Source organism: Notamacropus eugenii, chromosome 3 (assembly GCF_028372415.1).
Source record: "Notamacropus eugenii isolate mMacEug1 chromosome 3, mMacEug1.pri_v2, whole genome shotgun sequence".
Taxonomy (NCBI): Eukaryota; Metazoa; Chordata; class Mammalia; order Diprotodontia; family Macropodidae; genus Notamacropus; species Notamacropus eugenii.
In genome coordinates this window covers 121,074,984-121,099,860 of record NC_092874.1, presented here as the reverse complement: position 1 = coordinate 121,099,860, position 24,877 = coordinate 121,074,984, and the positions used below count along the sequence as shown (strand labels likewise).

Sequence of the window (24,877 nt, the reverse complement as noted above, 5' to 3'; positions counted from 1 at the left end):
TTCACATCCTAAATGCTTAATTACAGATCCACTGAAGGCTTAGTTCAGGTGCCAACTTGCATAAAGATTTCACAGATCACCCCAGTAATCTTTCCCTTTCTCAGATTACCTGATATTTATCTGTATATCTTCTCAAAAGAACATAAGCTCTCTTAGGTAGATAACTGTTTCATGTTTGTCCCTATCTCCAAAACCTAAGGTGCCTTAAACATATCAGGTGCTAAATAAAATCTGCCAAGCTGAATTAAAACTTGATTTCCTACTTCTTTAGCTCCTGTCCCATTATTCTGGGCCAAAGCTGGCTGAGATTAGCGAACTACAAATACTTAAATTCAAAGCAATTTTTAAAATGAACTGACTACACAGTTAATGTGTTTGAGTAAAGTGATATACACATCTTAGTAAAGTTTTGATAAAAGGTATATGCTATTATCAGATGATGAAAAATTGATTTAGAGTGTAGCTGTTTCTACATCATAACAAGAAACAACTGAAAATTCTTTTTTTTGCATACATATTTTTTGTAGCCTTTTGGGGTCTTGGCTTAAATAATATTTTTATGAGTACCACATGGTTTTTATACTTCTGGAACATGAGATCCTCAGAGCTACAAAACTGACAAGGTACATTTTTTTTAAGCAATCAGGCCAAAAAGGAAAGGATCATGTAATAAATTATGACACTTCAATTTTATTAAGACATCAAGCCTTCAACCTGGAATGCTAACATATATACCAATGTTGGGCATTAATAGACAGGGTTCTTATTTTCCCCATGTAAAGGCAGGACTTTTAAATAGACTGAATCTTATGAAATAAATTGACAACACTCTTAAATGCTTAAAGTAATGTTGGCTTTCAGTTTCTCTCTGAAAAATTTTATCAACAAAATTTCATTATCCTGAACAACTTTATTTTTAAAATAAGGCATCAAGAACTGCTGAAGAAAAGTTACTAAGAGTACATGAAAAATGACCAGTAAGACAAATTTCAATGAGGTCTTTGGTCACTATTGAAATGAGGAATGGCATTAAAAAGATTAACTAAATCTTGGCATTTTTATATCAACCTAAAAAAGGTAAAAAACCAAGAGATCCCATCTAGGAACAATATAAAGCAAAGGACCTGAACGTGGGATCGATGAACAGATTTCAGGAGATCCACAAATTATATACTTTTTTTATCTTTACTTTCACTAACCTCTAAAAGAAATTCAGCATTTCATTCAATTGCTTAAAAACATTAGTATAGGAGATAAAGTCAAAATGGCAGAGTGAGAAGAAACATTTCTGCCTTAGCTCCCCAGTACACCTCTCTTCCACAACAACCTAGAAAATGCACCAGACTGAATTCTGTACAGGAAAGAAAAAGTAACAGTGAGTCACTTTTCCAGCCCAGGGAAGCATCAATGAGTCATGCAAGGAAGAGTTTATATAATGGAGAGAATTGGAGGGTGGAGGGAGCTTGTAAGAAGTGCAATACCTGAAACTTACTCTCATTAAAACTGGTTCAAGGAAGGAAGAATAAGCATACACACACATAGCTCTCCAATAGGGAAATAGGAAAGAAGAATTAAGAGAAAGGGGAATGGAGAATAAGAGGGACGTTAGATTAAGAGAGGCAGTAATCAAAAAAAAAATAGGCTCTTACAGAAGGAAGAGGATGAAAAGAAGGCTATGGCTAAGAGAATAGGAGGGAAGGAACTATAGTTAGCAATCCTAACTATGAGTTTGAACGGGATGGACACACTTATAAAATGGAAGAGAAAAGCAAAATGGATTAGAAACTAGAATCCAATAATTTTTTTTAATAAGAAACACACAGTTAAATACAATGCTGGGGGAGAATCTGTTATTCTTTAGTGGAAGTAAAAAAGGGAGAGATGGTAACTGTGGTCTTAGACAAAGCAAAAGCAGGCAAACTACATTTTGTTAAAAGGTACCAAAAACAATGAATTATTAGTGATACTGATAATAAAAGCACCAAAATGCACCAAACGTATCCAAATTCTTGAAGGAATTTTGAAGGAAACGTTAAATGACTTACAGGAAGAAACGGACAATGAAACTAGAATTAAATTCAATAAACATTTCCTCTCTCAGACCTGATAAATTTAACCATAAAATAAACAAGAAAGATGTTAAACAGTGAATAAAAGTTTAGAAATGCTACATATGAAAGAGTAAATACTGAAATGTTAAGAATATACCTGTTTTTCAGCTGTGCATGGCACCTATGCAAAAGCTGACCGTGCATTAAGCATCAAACCCTCAAAAGCAGAAATATTAAGTGCCTATTTTTCTTACAATAATACAATAAAATTACATTCAACAAAGGGCCACTGAAGCGCGGATTAAAAACTAATGATCTTGTCATACCCACAAACTATCACTGTATGTATGTACTACTTTGGTCTTTCAGAGTGAAACTTCAAGAAAGGGTTATCCAACCATCCTCCCATATCCTCACCTCCCACGTCTCAATCCCTTGCAATAGAGCTTCCAGTCTCAACACTTTGACAAACTGTTTCTTTTCAAGATTATCATCGTTCTCTTAACTACTAAATCCTATGGCCTTTTCTTAGTCCTCATTATTCAGTGTTTTATACTGCTGCCAATCACCTTTTTCTAGGATACTCTTTCTTCCTTGGGTTTTTGTGACACTGCTCTCTTCATATTCTCCTACCTATCTGATTGGTCATTCTTAAACTCATCTGTAAAGCTAGGTCATCATCTATCTCCCATTCACAAAGCTCGGGTGCCTTCCAAGGCTCTATACTAGGTCCTCTTAGCTGTTCTCTCTACATTTTCCCTTGGTGATTCCATCATTACCAATTATTTCTATGCAACTGATTCCAGAATTTATACATCTATCACACTTAAAGATAATACATGTAACTTCTAAGAACTTTATTATTAGGGCAATTAGAAGGAATATACATAGACGGCACAGGTCTGAACTGACTATGCTGAGATGATAGCCAAAAAAAGAAAAATAAGGGGTTTAAGAGGGATGCAATGAAAGAAGGTGCAAAGAAGAGACAGAGTGGGGTAAATTTATTTCACTTAAGAACTGAGAGACTTTACTGTGGAGTACAAGACTGAGGGATTTGGGGGAGGAGGGGAAGGAGGTGGCAGACAATGTTTAAACCTTACTCTCATAGAACTGGTTCAAAGAGGGAATAACATACACTCTTTTGGGTGTAGAAATCTATCTTACCCTACAGGGAAGTAGGAAGGGAGGGGAATAAGAGAAGTGGGGATTGATAGAAAGGAGTGTGGATTGGGAGAGGCAGTGATCAGAAGCAAAAAAAGTTTGAAGAAGGACAGAATGAAAGAGAAGGATAAACAGGGAGTAAAGTAGGATGGAAGGACACACACAGTTTATAATCGTAACTGTGAATGTGAACGAGATGAACTCACTCATAAAATGGAAGCAGATAAGCAGGGAAGATTACATGATTTAGACATAAAGAGTAATGCTGTAAGCAAATTACGATTTACCTGTCAGATCTTGGATAAGGGAAGAATTCATGACCAAACGAGAGATAGAGGTATTAAGAGATGTAAAACGGATAATTTTGATTACATTAAATTAAAAATATTTTGCACAAACAAAACCAATGCAGACAAGATTAGAAGGAAAGTAGAAAACTTGGGGGAATATTTTACAGCAAGTTTCTCTTGATAAAGGCCTCATTTCTCATATAGGGAAATTGAGTTAAATTTATAAGGATCCAAGTCATTGCCCCAGTTGATAAATGGTCAAAGGATATGAACAGGCAGTTTTCAGATGAAGAAATCTAAACTATCTATAGTTATATGAAAAAAATGGTCTAAATCACTATTGATTAGAGAAATGAAAATTAAAACAAGTCTGAGATACCATTTTACACCTATAGATTGGCTAATACGACAGAAAGTAAAATGACATATTGGAAGGGATGTGGGAAAATTAGGAGACTTAATGCACCATTGGATGGAGTTGTGAACTGATCCAACCATTTTGGAGAATAATGGAGAGTAATTTTGAACTATGCACAAAGGGCAATAAAACTGTGCATATCTTTAATCCACCAGTACCACTTCTAGGTCTGTACCCCAAAGAGTTCAAAGAAAAAGGAAAGGCTCCTATATGTACAAAAGTATTTGTAGCAACTAATTTTGTGGTGGCAAAGAATTAGAAATTTAAGTTTTGTCTATCAATTGGGAAATGGCTGAACAAATTGTATTATATAACTGTGTGATACTAATGAGATTAAAGATCTTCCCCACCCATTAATGGACCTACTAAGGGGAGTTTGATTAGAGGAGATTTGTAGGAAGTCCTATACCTTTTGTTAATGAGGCACTGGTTCTCAAGAGTTGTGATGCCCCCTAGCTCTGAAAAATGTATAAATACTCAGAGGTGAGCTTTAACTTTGGGGCTTACTCATTGGAAGCATTTGCTTAGCCAGATGAGATGCTGGGAAGCCACTAAAGAGCTCCCAGCTTTGAAAACCCTTATGTTGGTGCTTCTCTCTGGTAGCTATGTATGGTCAGACAGTTGGATCTGTCTGTTGATCTGTGATGTATGTATTGCTTACAATCAGGCGGTTGGAAGCTCTGTGGAACTTTATTTCTCTGTATTTTCTCTGAAGTTCAGGGTGCTGACTTTTCTCCCTGAACTAAGTGAATGATATATATGTGTTTGATTAAAGTGATTGTTGACCCTTCAGAAGTTGTCTTTCCTTCTAGAAAAGCAGATCAAAGAACCTGTGATAGCAGGCTCTCCTGTGTATGTCGGGGTGCTTGCTTTTACAGATTGTGATGGAATATTATCAAGCTATAAGAAATGATGAGCAAGGTTTCAGAAAAAACTGGAAAACTTACATGAACTGATACAAAGTGAACTGAGCAGAGCCAGAAAATCATTGTACATGATAACTGCCATATTGTACAATGATAAACTGTGACTTGGGTATTCTCAGCAATACAATGATCTAAAGGACTTAATGATGAAAAACGTTATCCATCTCCAGAGAAAGAAGTGAATGCAGATTGAAGCATCTTTTTTTAAGCTTTACTTTTCTTGGGTGTTGCTTTATGGGTCTGTGTTCTTTCATAACATAATTAATATGAAAATGTTTTGTATAACTACACACGTATGACCTCTATCAAACTGCTTGCCTTCTCAATTAGAGGGGAGGAGAGGGAAGGAGGGAAAGAATCTGGAACTTAAAATTTTTTAAAATGAATTTTTAAAATTGTTTTTACATGTAATTGGAAAAAAAAACAGTAAACTAAAACAAATCTGCCCCATGCTAGAATTCCAGTATGATAACCACACACTAAATAGCTTTACCTGAATATTTTATCAGAATTTCAAATACAACAGATTCAAAACATAACTTATGTTCTCCCTATGCCACCTTGATCAAAACTTTTCTTTTTGTCTAATGAACCACATCCTTCCCAGTTCACAACCTCAGTTATCCTAGCCTTTTCAGTCTCCCTCAATCCTACCCATATCAAATCAGTTGCCAAGTATTGTTGATTGTCATTCTCCCTCATCACAGGAACACTACCCTAATTCACATTTTCATTACCTCACACCTACTATGGAAAGAGCCTAATTGGTTTCCTTACTTCAAGTCCCTCCCCTCTCTAAATCATCTCTTCTACAGGCAACCAAATCAATATTCTTAAAAGAAAGGTCTGACATGTTAAGTCCCCTTTTTCAAAGACCTTTAGTGACTCTCTATTGTCTATAGAACAAAATGTAAACTTCTCAGTCTGCCATCATTTAAACTTTTCCATAATATGGCCCTCCTTGACCTTTCCAGACATTTTGTCCACTTTGTGAATTCGGTGTTCCAGCCAAATTGGCCTATATCGATTCCTAAACTTAGCCTACCATCTCAAAGATGCCTTTATATAACCTTTCTCCTATCCCCATCCTTCCCCCTCTTAGAACTGTATCCTCCAAGGCTCAGCTCAGGAATAGTGTTATCTGCGGGTAATCTTTTCTGACTCCTCTAGTGGTTAGTTCCCCATCCCTCCTAAAACAGAAGCTCCTTGGAATCAAGAACTATTTTAATTTTGTCTTTGTATCCTAAGCATCATTTATTAAGCCCCTTGTACACAGACATTCTAAATACTAAACAAATATTTGTTGAACTGAACTGGAAAGCACAGGGAAAGGTAGGAGGAAAGATAGTAAAGGATATGTTTCAGAGGAGAAGGGAAGATAGTAAAATTGGGTGAAGTAGTTCATGTGGAAGGGAGTAATATGAGACAAAGCTGGCACTGGATCTGGGAAGGATTCACAAGCCAGAACAAAAGGGGCTTGCACCAGGGAGGTGATAAGGAACTACTGAAAATGTCGGAGCCTAAGAGTGACACAATAATATCTATGAATTAAGAATCTTTTGGCAACAATATAAAAGACAGGCAGCAGAGAGAAGCAGTGAAAAGGCCTCCCAGGAAATTTTTGCAATAGCCAGAGTCTAGCTCTTTACAAGGGCAGTATTAGGAGATAGGAAAAAGTATGGATACAAGAAATATTTCAGAAGGAATCAACAGCACAGCAACTAAATATAAAAGTAAAGGCAAGGGAAGAGTCAAAGACAAATCCTAAAATATGAAATCTGATTTAAGAATCTGACAAGTTTTTTGAGGAAGGGATTATAGATATCCTGAAAAGCAACAGGATTATAATGTATAAAATACTCAAAAAGATAGGAGTCCATATTCTTGGGTGCATTATAGAAACATTTTTATATGTACACATATATACATATGCACACATATAAAAAAACAATGAAATGCTAAGGTTCTTTTTTCCAAATATGGTTTCAAATTTTAAAGAAAATCTTCTTACAATGAAGCCTAATTAATTATGAAATAGGACTTCAAAGGGGGCCGTAAGAGTACCACTGACTGAACCAATGAGACTGTACAGTCAGAACGTGTAGGTCTTTTAACTTCTTTTGTCTGAAGATTTGAAAAATTACGGCAAAACCCTGGCAGCAGAAATCGGTTGATGAAGAGAAACAAAGAGATGAAGAAGAGATAATGAATTTCATACAGAGATGAGACCCCTAAAGAAAGAAAGCTTAAAAAGCTTTTTTCTGACCAGATATCAGAACCAAATATAGCTTTGTGTGGGCATTTACTTCCAGGTTCTACAAAATAAACTACTGATGGCTCTCTTACACGCTGCTGGAAATATAATGTTTTATCTTATATGGTGGTATATGTCTATAAAAGCAACAAAGAGTAGCAAAAAACAAAGAAAAACTCCTTGAAAAATCACTTCTTTGTGGGGGAAGGGCTCCAGATTTCTTTTTCAAATTTATTTATTTATTTATTTTAAGTTTTCAACATTCATTTCCACAAAATTTTGAATTCCAAATTTTTCTCCTCATCTCTCCCCTCCCCCCCACCCCAAAACTCCTTGTATTCTGATTAACCCTTCCACTAATGTGCCCTCCCTGCTAACATCCCTCCCTTCCCTTATCCCCATGTTCTCTCTTGTCCTGTAGGGCAAGATAAATTTCTATACCCTATCACCTGTATTTCTTATTTCCCAGTTGTATGCAAAAACAAATCTCCACATTTGTTCCTAAAACTTTGAGTTCCAACTTCTCTTCCTTCCTCCTTCCCCACCCATCCCCACTGAGAAGGCAAGCAATTCAATATAGGCTATATATGTGTAATATTGCAAATGACTTCCATAATAGTCGTGTTGTGTAAGACTAACTATATTTCCCTCCATCCTATCCTGCCCCCATTTCTTCTATTCTCTCTTTTGACTTTGTCCCTTCCCAAGAGTGTTTACTTCTAATTGCTCCCTCCTCCCATTTGCCCTCCCTTCCATCATCCCCCCGCACTCTGCTTATCCCTTTCTCCCCTGCTTTCCTGTAGTGTAAGAGATGTTCATAGTGAAAATCACTTCTAAAGTGTAAACTATCTTTATTGTACAGACTCCAGTATTATTTTGGTCATCCCTCAGTATTTAGTTTAAATGTTTTATTAAATGGAGTTTTTAAAACAGCCATCTTAAATACATCAAGATACAGTGGCCTTCCAAAACAGTTCTTTGATTTAGAATAGACTTTTGATGCCAATTCTATCAATTCCCCTCCATGCCCATTGTTCCCCTGTAAGAATGACTCAAGGATATTACAGTTAGAAGAGAAAAGCATTAAAGGCTCCTTCTTTTACTGCACAACTTCTTAATGCTCTCACTGAAATTATTCAAATTGTCACTGCTCTGAAAAAATAGTAATATAAATCCCTAAGGAAACAAAACTAAATCATAAACAGAGAAACATGAACAATAAGGACCTAAAAAAGAAATGTCCCTGCAAAAACCAATGTAATATATTCTAAAGTAAAAAGTTCCATGGGAATCACTTGCTTAATAATACTGGAATGGAACCCATAGGTCAACAGGTCTTATTCAGTTGTGTCTGACTCTTTGTGACCCCATATGGGGTTGTCATGGCAAAGATACTGGAATGGTTTGCAATTTCCTTTTCCAGCTCATTTTACAGATGAGGAAACTGGGGCAAACAGGATTAAGTGACTCACTCAGGGTCACACAGCCAGTGTCTGAGGATTTTTTAAAAATTACTGAGAATACAAATATAAAAAAAGTCCCCGCTTTCAAGGAACTTACATTCACAGCTAGTGAGTGTCTGAGGCTATATCTGAACTCAGGTCTTCCTGACTCCAGGCCCACTGCTCTATCCACTAAGCAATCTCGCTGCTTTGGCACCTCTGAAACTCCATTTAAGGAGACAGCTCCACTCAGATATCTCCTTATTTCTCAATGGGTGTACTATTTGGGGACTTCATCATGCTCCTTCCCCTCTAATACTTCCCCATCCACTCCATACAGGCCAAACTTTCCAGCTCCCCTTTTATGTTGTCTTGCCACATCAGACTGTGCGCTCCTTGAGGGCAGGGACTATCTTTCTTTGTATTAATTGTACCCCCAATACTTAGCACAGTATCCAGCACATAGTAAGCATATATATTAAATATAAATGTCTTATGCATTTATATACATACAAAAATACAAATGTTCACTAATTACTAACTACATATCTCCATTTATCTTATGTTAAAATGTTCAATCCAGAACTAAGAACATTTCTATAACCTATGTGCTGATGATCCCCATGAAATACCCTCTTTCTACCACAGAGGGTCTTAAATGGGGTCTGTAAACTTATTTAAAAAAACAAACATTTTTTCATTTCAATGTTATTGGTTTCCTTTTTAATCCTATGTATTTAAGCATTCTTAGAAGAGGTCCATAAGCTTCACCATACTGCCACAGGATTCATGACACCAAAAAATAGGTGCTATAAAGTGAAACAATGGAATTATTTTGTGGGTTTAGTTCTGCTAGTGTGCTAATACCATGGCCAAAAGACCCCAGGAATCCTGGCACTCCATAAAATTTACGGTGTATCAACCTTAAAGTTAGAAACTGGGGTTCTAGCAGTTCTAAAGCTTATTTAGAAGCCTAATCAAATTCACTCGACAGTTACTAGCGCCTCCTCCCTGAAAATTACTTTGAATCTACTTCTACCTGTTACATTTACTTTTTTGTCTACATGTTGTCTCCCCCAAAAGAATGCAAACTCCTTAAGAATAGGGACTGCTTTATTTTTGCCTATTCTCTCCAAAGTTCAACTCACATTAGACCTTTAATAAATGCTGTTGAATAAAGATGAGAAGACTTCTACAAACTAACCGAAAACAAAGCAAAAAGAATCCAAAAGGCAATGCGCACAATGGCAATGACAAACAGAAACCCCATTACAAGGCGCAATTCAGATCAAATGCAATGACCAGTGCTCGTTCCAGAGGTCTGATGTAGAAACTTCCTTCCCTTCTATCAACAGGAGTGGATCACAGATGCAGAAAAATGAATACTATTAGTGGAATGAGGTCATTGCATCAGTTTTGCTTAAATTTTGTTGTTTTTGTCGTAGAGCAAGAACTATTTAACAGAGAGGAAGAAAGTCAACATCTTAGAAAACAAGTAAACATCTCACACCTACTTACCAGCAGAGAAACTACTGTGCTTGAGTAGTAAGCCAAGTCTTCTATAATCTCTGTGCGACGATTAGCTCCAATTCGTAATGACCTGCTATGTACCTCCTCAGGTAATACCGTAAGGATCTCCAGCAGAAAAGGCAAAGAAGTTACATCATTGCTATATCTTTGGGAGAAAAAGAAGAAAATGAGCCAGGAAAAAAAGAGGTGACAGAAAATACACAACAAAATAAATGAAATTTAAAAAGCTATCAAGATACTCCAAGCCACAAAAGCTTTAACAGCTACCATAAGGGGAAGTTAAAAAGGATATGCTCTAGTTTTCAGGAAAAAAAGTTTGGCTAAATATTAAGGAAACAAATCTCATATTATTCAGGATTGGATGCTTAACGTTTTATTATCACTTAAAGTTCTTCAAAATAGACTGTACTTCTTCAGTAATATAATTCATCGGCAATATATAAAGCAAATTTTCCCCTAAAAAAGAGCATATTATATATGAATAGGAATCATTCAACCACAAAAAAATAATCTCAATCAAAAATCAAAACTGTTATAACTTTCCCAATAATATAGTTGCAATAATCTGGTAACAATTTATAGAGATGCTTACGTGCCATTTAGTGGGAGTAATCCACAAGGCAACGTGGAAAGTAAATAAGGAATATCATCTAGTCCTGACAGAAATAAGGAATAAGAAAGTTTAGGGAAGCCTCAATTAGTCCTCCCCTCTGCCAGAAACTGATCTGAGGTCTTGGGACAATGGATAAAGAAATGAACAACAAAAAGAGATGTCCTTAACCTCAAAAAAAGGACAAACATTATAGTTTAAAAGGAAAAAAGCATGTCTGCCTCCTTTTACCTCTACAAAATTAACTACAAAGAAATGTCTACAAAATTAACTGCTGCTCTTTTTCTCTAGAATATCAAAATATCTAGAATATTTAGATTACCTGTTTCCTTCCAACATTAGTCCACTGTGAATATAAGTAAAACTTTTTAAATAAAAGTTACTTACTTTTCTACCAGGGTCTGCACACAGCCTTTCCAGGAAGGCATCTGCAGGGCAAGGTCTGCTATTGCTAAAGCAAGCTGAATAAAAGAAAAAGAATCTTGGTAAACAAATACACCAATACTGAACATGATATGTCAGGTTACTATTAGTGCTAATTAAAAAATCAAAGACCTTGACTCCTTTCATCAAATCTGATAAAAGTTCAGATAAGCTCAGGAACAAAAATTAAGAACTTCTACTAGATGTCTAAATTAAGAAATTAAAAAGGTTAGCTACCTGTTTTGGGCATCTATACACACAATTGGCGGAGGGGGGAGCTGAAGATAAATAGTTTCTTTAAAAAAATAAAAAACATTAATTTTTAAAAATTTAAAACATCTTGAAACTTTCTGCATGGTTAAATAGACTACAGCGAGGCCAGAGCTCAATAATCAGAGTCAGAACTTTTATCAGCACTTTACTAAAGATTGTCAATTGCCTTTTCTTCTGTCATCTTGAACTCTATTACCAAAAACTTCTATAAAGAGTCAAAGCAATTTCTGGGTGAGTCACAGGACATATATAATACACCATTCCCTGAAAGGCTGGAGGTTTTTATCTCTCAGGTGGTTCATATGCCTGAGGGAAAAAACTGCTTGATGAGACTTGCAAGTTCCCAATTGTGTCAAAGCAGCCTGGAAAGCATTTTCTGGTGTTTAAGACATAAAGGTCAACTAAGACAAAATCTTTTTTCCAACTAACAAAGCATTTTTGTACTACATAATTTCCACACATAAAAAAAAATTGACCCTTATCCAGCTGGTCACCTTTCTTTCTGGTGACTAGGGGATATTTATCCCGCTGATAATGAAAATAATAAAAAAAAATTATGAAATGCTCAGAGACAAAGACAATTTACCTTCCCTGAGATCTTGTCTCTTCATGTGTCAGGCACATTTCTGGCAGTAGTACAGAAATGAATGGACAGTGTGGCAATATAAAAAAAAATGCTAGATTTGGAGCCAGATAACCTATGTTCCAAATGCTAGCACTGCCACTTACACACCATAACAACCTTGGGCAAATCACTTACCCGATATGGGCTTCCGTTTCCTCATCTATAAAATGAGGGGGTTGGACTGAATGATTTCTAAGGACCTTCCAGCTTTAAGTACATGATCTTTTGTTACTAAGATGGCCCTTCAATGTTAGGCAAAAATACATGTAAACTACAAAGTTTACGGACCTGATTCCAAGTTCAAATGAGAAAATGTATGTAAAGTGATCCTGGAAGTTCATTTCAGCCCTATAACTCAGAGCTACACCTCTGAAGCACCCTTTTTTCCTAGAATGACCAGGCCAGCCATCTCTTCATTTCCCTCCAGCCTGCATTCCTCTCGACTTTCCCATCATGCCTCAGAGCATCTTCTTCCTCTCCTCAGCTTCCTTTTATTTGTTGTCTTCTCTGTTAGAATGCAAGGTCCTTGAAAGTAGGGACCTTCTTTTTGTTTCTATTTGTATTTACAGCGCTTAGCACAATGCCTGGTACATAGTAAGCATTTAATTTTTGTCGACTGACTGTTCAAGCACTGTGTACGCTGGAAAATATCATGCAAACATCAGTTATTACATTGATTTTGATTATGAAGCAAGATTTGTACACCCAAAATACGTGACATCCCCTCCCTAACCAATGGCTTAACGAAACAAGTACCTCTGTATAAACATAGAAATACAGACACATGTACACTTTTCATATTTGCTCTCTATAAATACACCAAATTCACTACTTGTTCCCAAGAAAAGGATTGCATAAGACCATACCGTCAACTACTTAGATTTCCACTGGCTAATCTAACTAGTGATTCAGTCAAAACAGGGCCATTTAAAGGTGAAATGTATCACACAGGTCTAAGCTGAAATAAGTGACTTAAAAGGCGCTATAATCAGGTTTTAGATCTAATGATGGTTAAGTGGTCTATACAGAATTAAATCCTGACCCTAAAACATAGTGGGTATATATAGATGGTTGAATAAGCAATCCTAAGTTTCCTCTAATACAAGCAGAAGAAGGGGTATGTCTTCAGACCTGCTGAGAATTGAGGAGGGATGAGAGAAGCAAAGGTAAAGCCTTTGAAAAATCTTGTTTGGTTATGATAATGGAAAGAAAAGACACTGTTAGATGTTTACTAAAAGTTTTTTATCATGTTTCACTTGAGAAAATAGGAAAGATGTGGACTGTGATGTAAAATAAAGGAGATTAAAAGAAGATCTTAGTGTATCTTAGAAAGGGACAGCAGAAAAAAATAACATTAACTTAGAAAAATATGTCTGTGAGGTTTTGAAGTATTGGCTCTTAGACAATCAATGTTAGAATCGTATTATACCAAATCTTCCCGTGTTAATCAACAAACTTTTCAGAGAAAATACTTTGTTGAAGGGAAACTGTTTGTGTGTTTGTTATGAAGAATGTTATATCAAAATACAATGTATCAATAAATTGTTTAAAAATACATTTGAAAATCATAGTGAAGAAATGAAGATTTGACTAAACATAGAAATGCCTAATAGTGTTGGGAGGTTTCTTCTCTCCCCCTAAATACAAAGTTCCTATCATCTTAAATCTTATTCAATCTTATTCAATACCCTAAAAGGAAGCAGAATGTGACAGGGCAAGAAATAAATTGTGAAGGAAAAGGTCTTGTTTAAAAAGTAGGACTGAAACACATCTTCCATTGTAACTATGTAAGAAATGTAAACCTGAGGCTTTTCAGACCCTTTCAGATCTACTCTAGGATCCTCCAAATAGAAGATCTAAATAGTATATTAATTGAAAGAATTCACTCAAAAATACAATGACAATACTTCTTTGACTAAATCTCTAATGCTATCCTTGTGGATGAAATGGAGAAGTGTGGGTTGGATGACAATTTTGGACTGATTGAATGAATGGCCAAACCCAAAAAGCAATCACTGATAAATGCATAAAAATGTGCATCCCTCTTTAGCCCAGACTAACCAACACCTCATCAATTACTTCAAGGAATAGAAGCCATCTTGTCATATTTGCAGATGACACAAGGCAGAAAAAATAGCTAACATACTAGATGACAGAGGATCAAAAGAGATCTTGATAACGTTGAACAATGGGTGGAATGAAAGTTTAACAGGGACAAATGTAGAGTGTTATAGTGAGTTCAAAATGATCAACTTCCCTAGTAAAGAGGGGGATATATGTCTAGAAAACAATTACTCCCTGAAATTTTTAGTGTATTATGCACAGTATGATTGAACAATATGCTATGGTAGCCCCCCCCCCCCCCCCAGAAAAAGATTATCCTAGCTACATTGAGAAGCACTGTAACAAGAATGAGAAGGTAAAAGAAATACTATACACAGATCAAACCATCTGCAATACTGTGTTCTATTCTGGGCACCGCATTTTGAGAAAGATATTAACAAGTAAGGAGAGAATTCCCAGTTCACACAGAGAGTAAGCTAGAGAATATGCCACAGAAGGATCAAATGAAGGCACTAAGAATGTTTAAGCCTGAAGACTTAGGAAGGAACATCTTCAAGTACTGGACAGTGTTTCTATCCAATAGAAAAGGTGACAGAAGGGTGATTAGCTTTGTTCTGCTTGGTTCCACAGGGCAATGGATGAAAACTGAAGAGACGCAGATTTAGATTTAGTTTAGGGAAAAACTTTCTAACAAAAGAAATGAATTGCTTTGAGAGCTGTTAGGTTCTCCTTTATTGAGAGCTTTCAAACAAATGAATAACAACCATTTGCAAAGTAGAAGGGATCCTGGGAGCAAATGATCTGAGATCCTTACCAACTATGACATTGTGATTTCTTGATTTCTTCCTCCTGTTTTACAATCATATGGCCCTCACTCACATTCTAACTGTTAGTACCTCTCCCCACCCCAACACCAAAACCCCCTCAAAAAAAAAAAAAAACCAAAATCAAAACAAACTCCTCTAAATTTTATCTCTCTAATTATGCTTTAGAGAAGGAACTCAAGAAATTTGTTTTGGATGTAGGTACCAGCCAATCAAATTTAAGAGCTATGTAATTCTCTCTTCCCCTCCTCCTTCTAGCTTTCAAGTAAAGATAGATTAGTGCCTCAAGTCAAGACTGAAATTAGGCTCAAGGAGGGATATGCAAAATCCCATTTTTTCTAGTAATATTTTATAGAAATTATTTCCTCCCTCTATCCACTTGATGCATCTTTTTTTCTGCTATCTTTCATGTTCCTCTTATACTGCCAAGAAAACTCTGAACTGCCCTGAAATCACCTAAACCCTTCTTCACTTCTAACCCATTTACCTTGGGTGAGAAATGCCTTCACTAGATGAAAGTACATAATGAAACATATCAGAATCTATACTCCTTTTCAAATCTACCCTTCCACTTTTCTCCTTTATCTGTCTATTCTCAGAAAGAGAAAATACTGCTACTGATCCATAATTTCACTGGTGTGGGTATAAACTGTAACCTATCTAAGACTTCTTTAAGACCTCCAAAGAAAATATACCCAAATGCACTAGGGACCCTCCTCTAATCCTTTTTCATATTTCATACATACTACTGCAAAATTCAGCCTGTCACTACACAATAATAGTACAAAGGATGGAAAAGAAATAAAGCATCCAAAACTTCTGATTTGTACCCCAATTAAATTCCTTAGTACAGTAGCATAGCAGATAGAGAGCTGGCCTTGAAGTAAGGAAAACTTGGAATTTAAAAACCACCTCTGACACACATGGATTGTGTTACTCCGGAAAAGTGACTTACACTTCAGTGCTCTAAGTTCTACTACGATAAGCTAGAGAGAAGGTTCAGAGTGTATATACTCCTGAGAGATACCCATACCCATGAAATGACAGGTCCAATTTTCTACTTTCCTTCTGATCTTGACTAAATTTGTTTTATTTGTAGAAAACTTTTTAATTTAATATAATCAAAATTATTCATTTTACACCTCACACTGCTCTTTATCTCTTGTTTATTCATAAATTGTTCACTACCCATAAATCTAATAGGTAATATGTTCCATGTTCTTCAAATTCTCTTGTAATATCTCTATATTTAGGTTACATATCTATTTATACTTATATACTTTACATAAGCCTACACTTATCAAACACAATGTTACCATATTCATTTGCAGCTGTAAACTGTATGTCTACTCTGTTCCATTGAGCTACCTTTCTATTTCTTAGTACCAGATAGTTTTGATAATTACTGCCTTATAATACAGTTTGGGGAAAAAATTTTGTAGACAGTTTCTCAGAAAAAGGGTTCATACCAAATACATAAAGAACTTTGTCAAATCTATAAGAATACGAGTCATCTCCCAATCAATAAATGGTCAAAGAATATGAACAGTTTTCTGATGAAGAAATCAAAACAATTTATAGTCATGTGAAAAAGTGTTCTAAATCATTATTGATTAGAGAAACACAAATTAAAACAACCTTGAGGCACCATTTTGTACCCACTAGACTGGCTAAAATTATGGAAGGGGAAAGCGACAAAGGTGAAGGGAATGTGGAAAAATTGAGACATAATTCACTGCTGGTGGAATTGTGAACTGATCCAACCAAGAACAATCTGGAATTATGCTCAATGAGTTATTAAACTGTCTATATCCTTTAACCCAACAATACCACTACTAAGTCTATTTCCAAAGATGATTAGAGAAAAAGAAAAAGAACCTCTACGTTCGAAAAAAAATTTATCACAACTCTGTGTCAGTGAAGAACTGGAAATTGAAGGGATGCCCATCAATTGGGGAATGGCTGGACAAGTTGCAGTATATGATAGTGATGGAATAATACCGTGCTATAAAAAATGACAAGCTGCACATTAGCATGAAATAATGAAGAGCTGAATAGATAGAACCAAGAGAATACTGTATACAGTAACAGCAACATGCTTTAAAAACAACTTGAGTAACTAAAGTCTTTTTGATCTCTTTGGTGTACACATCTAGTAGTGGTACTGCTAAGTCAAAGGGTATAACCCAAGTTTTATTGTCCCTTGGAATAGTTCCACATTGTTTTCCAGATGGTTAGACCAGTTCAATACTCCCTCAACAATCCATCAGTGTACCTCTTGTTCCCTAATCCCCTCTAGCATTTATCATTTCTGATAAGTATGAGGTGGTATCTCAGTTTTTTTTTTTTAATTTGCCTTTCTCTAATCAATAGTGATTTGGAGCATTTCTTCACATGACTATACATAGCTTTGATTTCTTCTTCTGAAAACTGCCTGTTCACATCCTTTGACTACTTAGCAATCAGGGAATGGTCCTCATTTTTGTAAATCTGACTCAGTTCCCTATGTATTTGGGAAGTGAGGTCTTAATCAGAGACACTTGCTGTAAATTTTTTTAATATTACTTCATTATCTATGGTACCTTTTAGCACAATGTAATTTTCACTGATTATCTCTCTCAGTTAGGTCTATTTTTGCTTTTCCTTTGTCTGAAGTCATTATTCCTACCTTTGCCTTTTTTACTTTGGCTGAAGCGTAATAGATTCTGCTTTAGTCCTTTATTTTAAGTCTGTGTCTTTCTATTTCAAGTGTATCTCTTGTATACAACATATTGTTGGATTCTGGTTTCTAATACATTCTGCAATTCATTTCCATTTTTTATGCATAAGATCATTCCACTCACATTCATAGTTAAGGTTATTATGTATTTCCCTCCATACTGTTTTCTTCTGCTTATCCTTCTCTCTCTCTCTTTTTATCCAGTCCCCCCCACCAATATCTCCTATTCCCTTCTCCTCCTATTTCCCTACTGAGTAAGACATTTTTATACCCAACTGAGTCTCTTTCTCTCCATATATATATTTAGAATGGAAGAAAGCACCTAGAAAGAAAGAAGCATAAACTCTGTTATTTTGGGCTTTACCTTTATATATTCTTCCTCTTTGAGCCAATTCTCTTGAGTTTGAAGAACTGCCCACTACCTTCTTTATTCCCCTCTTCCTTCCATATTCCCCTCCACTATAAATGTTCTTCCTTTATGTGAGAAAATTTTCCCCATTCAACACTAATGCATTGTTGGTGGAGTTGTGAACTGAGTCAACCATTCCGGAGAACAATTTGGAACTAAAGCCAATCAAACTGCATACCTTTAGATTCAACCATACCACCTTTAGGTTTGTATTCCGAAGAGATCACAAATAGGGGGAAAAGGATATACATGCACAAAAATATTTAAAGCAGCTCTTTTTCTTGTGGCAAACAATTAGAAATTGAAGGGATCCCCATCAATTGGGGAATGGTAGAACAAGTTGTGGTATGTGAATATAATGGAATACTATTGTTCCATAAGAAATGATAAGAAGATTTCAGAAAAACCTGGAAAGACTTACATGAACTGAAGGAAAATGAAATGAGCAAAACAAAAGAACACTGTACACAGTAACAGAGACACTGTGTAATAATCAACTAGGAATGACTTAACTCTTCTCAGCAATACAATGATCCAAGACAATTCCAAGACTCATGATGGAAAATGTTATCCATATCCAGAGAAAGAACTAATGGACTCTGAATGCAGATCAAAGCACACTATTTTCACTACTTCACACTTTTAAAATTTTTTTGTGGTTCTTTTTGGTCTGTTTCTTCTTTCACAATATGACTAATATGGAAATCTTTTACATGATTTACAGATACATAACCTATATTATAGTGCTATCCATCTTAGGGATGGGGTGGTGTGAGAGGGACAGAAATAAACTGAAACTCAAAAAAATTTTTTAATGAATGTTAAAAATTGTCTTTACATGTAATTGGAAAAAAAATTCTCCCGTCTCTCTCTCTCTCCACACACATATAACAATTTATCAAGACAGTAAAACTTGGGCCTTTCTAGCATTACTAAGGAGTCCTGTTTTTACGGACCCACTTGATATTAAATTATGTTAAATATTCTTCGATTCAGTCAAGTGCTGGGTTTTAAGCAAATGTTAGTGCTCAAACAACAATTCAAACACAATCAATCTGGCAGGAGCTTACCTAAATGACTAACAAAATGACCAGGATGAAATAACAACCAGGTATCAAGTTTTGCAGGTGAGCTAGAATATTAGCCTAACTAATTATAACTTGTAGGAAAAAAACTTCACTAATAAATGCAAAAAAAAGATTGAAAGGAGAGAGAGTAAGAGCCAGAGTTGACATTACTCAGCCTGAACTGATTTGTGAAACTGAATGGAGTGCAAGCTATGTATTTTTCTCCCTCCCACCATTTTTAGAGGTGTTTTTTTTTAGTACCAGATGAACTGTTATCATATGAATAAAAATGTCAAAGATTATAACCAGTTTAAAAAAATTTTTTCCCCTTTCTACCCTTCTCCCAGGGCATCCCACTTTCTCAATCCCACATTTTGGGGGGCAGGGAAGGGAAAGATCCCCACAATGTAATCAACTCACACCCATGCCCTCTATTTTTATAGATTCCTTCTAACTGCCCTAATAATGGTAAAGTTCTTAGGAGTTACATGTATCATCTATAGGAATGTAAACAGTTTAACTTTAATGAGTCACTTATGGTTACTCTTTCATGTTTACATTTTTATGCTTCTTTTGAGTCTTCTGTTTGAACATCAAATTTTCTAATTAGCTGGTTTTTTCATCAGGAATGCATGAAAGTTCTCTATTTCAATAAATATCCTCTGTCCCCCTTAGGAATTATATTCTTGGTGTAATTTTAGCTCCTTTGCCTTCCAGAATAACATATTCCCAGCCCACTATTCCTTCAATGTGGAAGCTGCTAAATCTTGTGCAATCCTGACTTTGGCTCCCTGATATTTCAATTGTTTCTTTTCTGGCTGCTTGTAATATTTTCTCCTTGACCTGGGAGCTCTGGATTTTGGCTAGAATATTCCTGCGAGTTTTCATTTTTGGGATCTCAGGAGATGATTGACAAAGATTCTTTCAATTTCTGTTTTACCCTCTGGACCTAAGATATCAGGGCAGTTTTCCTTGATAATTTCTTGAAATATGAAGTCTACATTCTTTTGCTGATCATGGCTTTCAGGTGGTCCAATAATTCTTAAATTATCTCTCCTTTGATTTAGTTTCAGGTCAGTTGCTTATTCCATATTTCATCACATTTTCTTCTAATTTTACATTCTTTTGCCTTTGTTTTATTGTTTCTTGACATTTCATAGAACCATTAGCTTTCCTTTGCTCAATTCTAATTTTTAAGGGGTTATTTTCTCTTTTTTTTACACTTAATGGTATTTTTTTCCTATTACATGTAAAGAGTTCTCAACATTCATTTTTGTAAGATTATGAATGTCAAATTTTTCTCCCTTCCCCCCCTCCCCAAGATAGCAAGCAATTCGATATAGGTTATACATACAGAATCATGTTAAACATAATTCCACATTAGTCATGTTGTGACAGAAGAACAGAACAAAAGGAAAAAAAGCACAAGAAAGAAAAAACAAAAACAGGCAAAATAGTATGCTTCAATCTGCATCCAGACTACACAGTTCTTTCTCTGGAGATGGATAGCCCTTTCCATCATGAATCTTTTGGAATTGTCTTGGATCACTGTGTTGCTGAGAAGAGCCAAGGTGATCACCACACAATGCCGCTGTTACTGTACAATATTCTCCTGGTACTGCTCACTTCACTCAGCTTCAATTCATGTAAGTCTTTCCAGGGTTTTCTGAAATCTGCCTGCTCATCATTTCTTATGGAACAACAGCATTCCATTACATTCATATACATTCATATTGATGGGCATCCCCTTGGCCACCACAAAGAGAGCTGTACAGATGCTATACAGCTCTCTTTGTGGTAGCCAAAAACTGGAAATCAAGGGGATGCCCCTCAATTGGAGAATGGCTGAACAAGTTGTGGTATATGAATGTAATGGAATGCTACTGTGCTATAAGAAATGATGAACAGGAAGACTTCAGAGAGGCCTGGAAAGACTTATATGACCTGATGCTGAGTGAAAGGAGCAGAACCAGGAGAACTTTGTACATAGTAACAGCCACAGTGTGCGAGGATAGTTTCTGATAGACTTAGCCCTTCACAGCAATGCAAGGACCTAAAAAATTCCCAAAGGACTCGAGGCAAAATGCCTTCCACATCCAGAGAAAGAACTATGGAATTGGATCACAGAATGAAGCAGACTATTTTTTCTTGTGTTACGTTTTGTTTTGGTTTTTTTCATGTTTTCTCTCATTCATTTTAATTCTTCTATGCAACATAACTAAGATGAAAATGTATTTTGTAAGAATGTATGTGTAGAACCCATATAAGACTGCATGCTGTCTTGGGGAGGGAGGGAGATGGAGAAGGAGAAAATCTAAGATTTATGGAAGTGATTGTAGAAAACAGAAAACAAATTAATTTTAAAAAAAAAAAGCTGCTATAAATATTTTTGTACATGTGGATCCTTTTCCCTTTGTTATGATCTCTTTGGGATACAGACCTAGTAGTGATATTACTGGATCAAAGGGTATGCAGTTTTATAAGCCTCTGTACACAATTCCAAACTGTTTTCCAAAATGGTCTACTCAGTTCACAACTCCACCAACAATGTGTTGGTCTTCCAATTTTCCCACAACTTCTCCAAAGAATTATTTTCTTCATTGAGCTTTTTACCTCTTTTTCCATTTGACCAATTCTGTTTTTTTAAGGAGTTCTCTCTTTTTTTAAGTCTTCCAGGAATACTTGCTGGCTTTGGGTTCTATTAGCATTTTTCTTTGAGGCACTGTTTATAACTGTTGAGTTCATGTCTTGGTCTTCCCAGCTTTTTATGGTCAAGATTTTTTTTTTGTTGTTTGATCACTTTTCCAGTCTATTTCTTAACTTTGAATTTTATGTTAAAACTGGGCTTTATTCACCTGGAGGTGAGGAGGCACTGTCCCCAATTTCAGATTTTTTTCACACTGCTGTTTTCAGAGCTAGTTCTAAAGGTCAGCAAGTTACAGGTAGTTCTGGAGGTTTGGAAGTTTTCAGTGTTTCTTTACATAGGAAGGAACCCTGCACCCCTGCAGCTACAAGTACTGGTGCTCCTCTTGAATCCAGAACTTTGACTAGGGTCTCTGCTCCCATGCAACCAATCACAAATGCTCCTCTCTGCCCTAGAACTGCAATCCAGAACCGCTTATGGGCAAAAGAGTTGCCAATCAGTACCAGCTGCACTCAAGAGCTAGTAAAAGGTCCCTTGTAATCTCTTTTTAAGCAGTAATCTAACCCCTTTTATGTCTCTAGGCTATGAGGTCTCAAAGCTGCTGCTGCTGCAGCCACCCCTAAGGCCCAGTGCTGGTGCTCCTCTCATGTTACAGACCTCTCCAGTGGACCTCTTAAACTATCTTAAGCTGGGAATATTATCTTCCTCTGACCTTTTGGTGGTTTTGCCACTCAAAAATTTGATTTGAGGCATTAAAGTTATTTGGAGGAGAATGTTGGGACTCCCAGTCTATACTCTACCATCTTCCAAGGAATTCTTTCTAAAGGTCATTAGAGTTCAAAGGGGCCTGAGAAGCTATTTCAACTGTCATATTTTACAAATGAGAAAACAAGGCCCAACATTCCCATCTCCTCTTCCCCTCACAAACTCAAGACTCTACCCCGGATTCCCAGGCTCTGATAAATGAACTTTTGCTCTTTCCTGCCTAGAAACAGGCCTCTACAATACTTACTGGTCATCTTTATACTATGCCTTAGTGAACACATCCTCACCACCACCACCACCACCACCACCACCACCACCACCACCCACTTTACTTTCAGCTCTCCATTAAGTGTTGTATTCCCCCATTAGAATGTAAGGTCCTTGGGAGAAGAGGTTGTTCTGGCTGCTTGTGCTTGTATTTTCAGAACTTAACACTCTAGAACATAATAAGGGCTTAATTAATGCTTCATCTATCAGTCTGCACAAAGATTGACTTGCTCAAGGACACACAGCTAACAATGAGCAGAAGTGAGATTTGAGCCCAGGTCCTCTGATTTCAGAGCCAGCATTCTTTTTGTTATACCAAATTAAAGCAGCTTATCATATTCACAATTTTAAAAAGCTTAAATAATATACATGTACAAAAACAACCCATTCCTAGGCATGCCTTTCTTTAGTACGGTATCTTTAAAAGTAGAGGTAAAGAAGTCACTAGAGAAAAGGCTTAACAGTTTGAAGTCTCCACATTACAAAAACATTCATTCAGCTTGACTCTTCCTTCTAAATATTATCTGCTGCCTTTTCAAAAAATCTTTTTATTACAATTTTAAACATCAGTAAATATGAATATTTCTATGTGAAAAGAAAAAGACTGGATATAAAACTGCGAAGTTGTCATGTAGCTTTTTTAAAGTGTATATTATATTTAACATGACATGGAAAAAATGCTCAGCTTCTCTGTGACCCTTTCTAAACTTCCTTCTATTCTCTTCTATGTGTTTCTTTTCATATCACTATCGTTCCCTGCTGAATCTCTCCCACCAAGCCCTCCCCTGTAACCAGTAAGTAAAACTTAAAAAATAAATAAATACACCAACTGTTTGTAAACATCTCTTATGAGGCACCTCTAGCCCACCACCTTTCTGCATGAACATACTTCACATTAGCCTTTTTTAGTCATGTTTAATCAAAGTTCTGAAGTCTTTCAGAATTATTTTCCTTTATAGTATTGTGATTGTTGCATAAATTGTTCCCCTTGCCCTGCTTACTTCACTCTCTATCAGTTCATAAATGTATTCACTCATAGCCATCATTTCTTATGCTGCAATAATATTTCATTATATTCATAAGCTATTCAGCCATTCCCCAAATGTCAGCTAGCCTATCCACTGCTAACTGAGCCCTCTCTCTAGATCCCTACTTTGTGAATGTAAACACACCCAGTAAAATGCTTTCTTATTAAAATTTAAGGCTCAGTATCAAATAACCGGCAACTATGGCACAATGCATAGAGTGCCGGGCCTAGAGTTAGGAAGACTCATCTTTCTGAATTCAAATCTGACCTCAGACACTTACTAGCTGTGTGACCCTATGTCAATCGTTCATCCTTATTTGCCTAAGTTCCTTATCTGCAAAATGAGCTGGAGGAGGAAATGGCAGATCGCTCCAGTATCTTTGCCAAGCAAAGCCCAAATAGGGTCATGAACAGTAGGACATAACTGAAACAACTGAATAACAACAAAAAATCAATAAATGCCCCCACTCCAAGTGTTTATTGGTTCAGATGTCTGAAAAAATTTTTGCCAGACTGGAATAAGGGTATCAAAGCTACCCCTAGATTTGATACCCATACTGATTATAACATTTTCAATATTCATCAGGTTAATGAAAACCTGACAACCCATCTTGTACAAATGTTCTCCTGAATGGAAGCACAAAGATTTACCTGAGTCACAATGACAGGAGATAGGTCTTTCAAGTTCTGGATATGTGACAACAATGAGTCCCGTAAAGAGGCATGAGAGTCTGTTGGGAGTTCATAGAATGAGGTCTGAATCTTCATCTTCATCGTCTGTGCTGCAAAATAGCACGATTCTACATCCTGCCGGATCTGTAACAACTGGTCAGAGATCTCCCATGCATGAACCTGAGAACAGATCAAAAGAGAGATTCTCAAGATCTTTTAAAGACAGCTAAGCACCACCTGAAATAGCAAAGCACTCAGTTGGAAATAGGGTAGGTGTCCATCAATTGAGAAGTGCCCACTTCCAAAATGATGGTAACATGGACACAACTGAATAAAAATGTTATTAATAATATCAAGGATTCAAATATGAAATTATATAGAGAAGAAAATACAACTAAAAGAACAATATGCAT

General features: G+C 36.2%; 1 protein-coding gene across 2 annotated transcripts in view; it reads right to left on the bottom strand.

The window, feature by feature from the left end:
• Positions 1–24,877, bottom strand: part of TNPO3 (transportin 3) — a 99,547-nt gene that overhangs the window by 52,521 nt on the left and 22,149 nt on the right. For both annotated transcript variants that reach the window (XM_072652786.1, XM_072652787.1), the window contains exons 2-4: positions 24,444–24,644; positions 11,073–11,146; positions 10,064–10,220 (exon numbers count right to left, since the gene is read on the bottom strand). In XM_072652786.1, the coding sequence (XP_072508887.1) occupies positions 10,064–10,220; positions 11,073–11,146; positions 24,444–24,644 (432 nt within the window). The remainder of the gene's footprint in view (positions 1–10,063; positions 10,221–11,072; positions 11,147–24,443; positions 24,645–24,877) is intronic.